Source organism: Bison bison, unplaced genomic scaffold (assembly GCF_000754665.1).
Source record: "Bison bison bison isolate TAMUID 2011002044 unplaced genomic scaffold, Bison_UMD1.0 scf7180017864093, whole genome shotgun sequence".
Taxonomy (NCBI): domain Eukaryota; kingdom Metazoa; phylum Chordata; class Mammalia; order Artiodactyla; family Bovidae; genus Bison; species Bison bison.
Window position 1 is genome coordinate 1,145,618 of NW_011494665.1, and position 239 is coordinate 1,145,856.

Below are 239 nucleotides of genomic sequence, written 5' to 3' on the forward strand. Positions count from 1 at the left end.
CCTCTCTCCCCTTTTCCCTTCCACCACCTCTCTCTCTCCCTCTCTCTCTCTCCCCCAGCTTTTGTTTCGCCATGCCTAGTCTAGTGGTATCTGGAATAATGGAAAGAAATGGGGGCTTTGGAGAACTAGGATGTTTCGGGGGAAGCGCTAAGGACAGAGGGCTGCTGGAAGACGAGCGCGCCCTTCAGCTGGCTCTCGATCAACTCTGCCTCCTGGGTTTGGGGGAGCCCCCCGCCCCC

General features: G+C 58.2%; 1 protein-coding gene across 1 annotated transcript in view; it reads left to right on the forward strand.

The window, feature by feature from the left end:
* Positions 1-71: 71 nt before the first annotated feature.
* MEX3A (mex-3 RNA binding family member A) overlaps positions 72-239 on the forward strand; it is a 5,324-nt gene continuing 5,156 nt past the window's right edge. The window contains exon 1 of the mRNA XM_010838433.1: positions 72-216. Within this exon, the coding sequence (XP_010836735.1) occupies positions 72-216 (145 nt within the window). The remainder of the gene's footprint in view (positions 217-239) is intronic.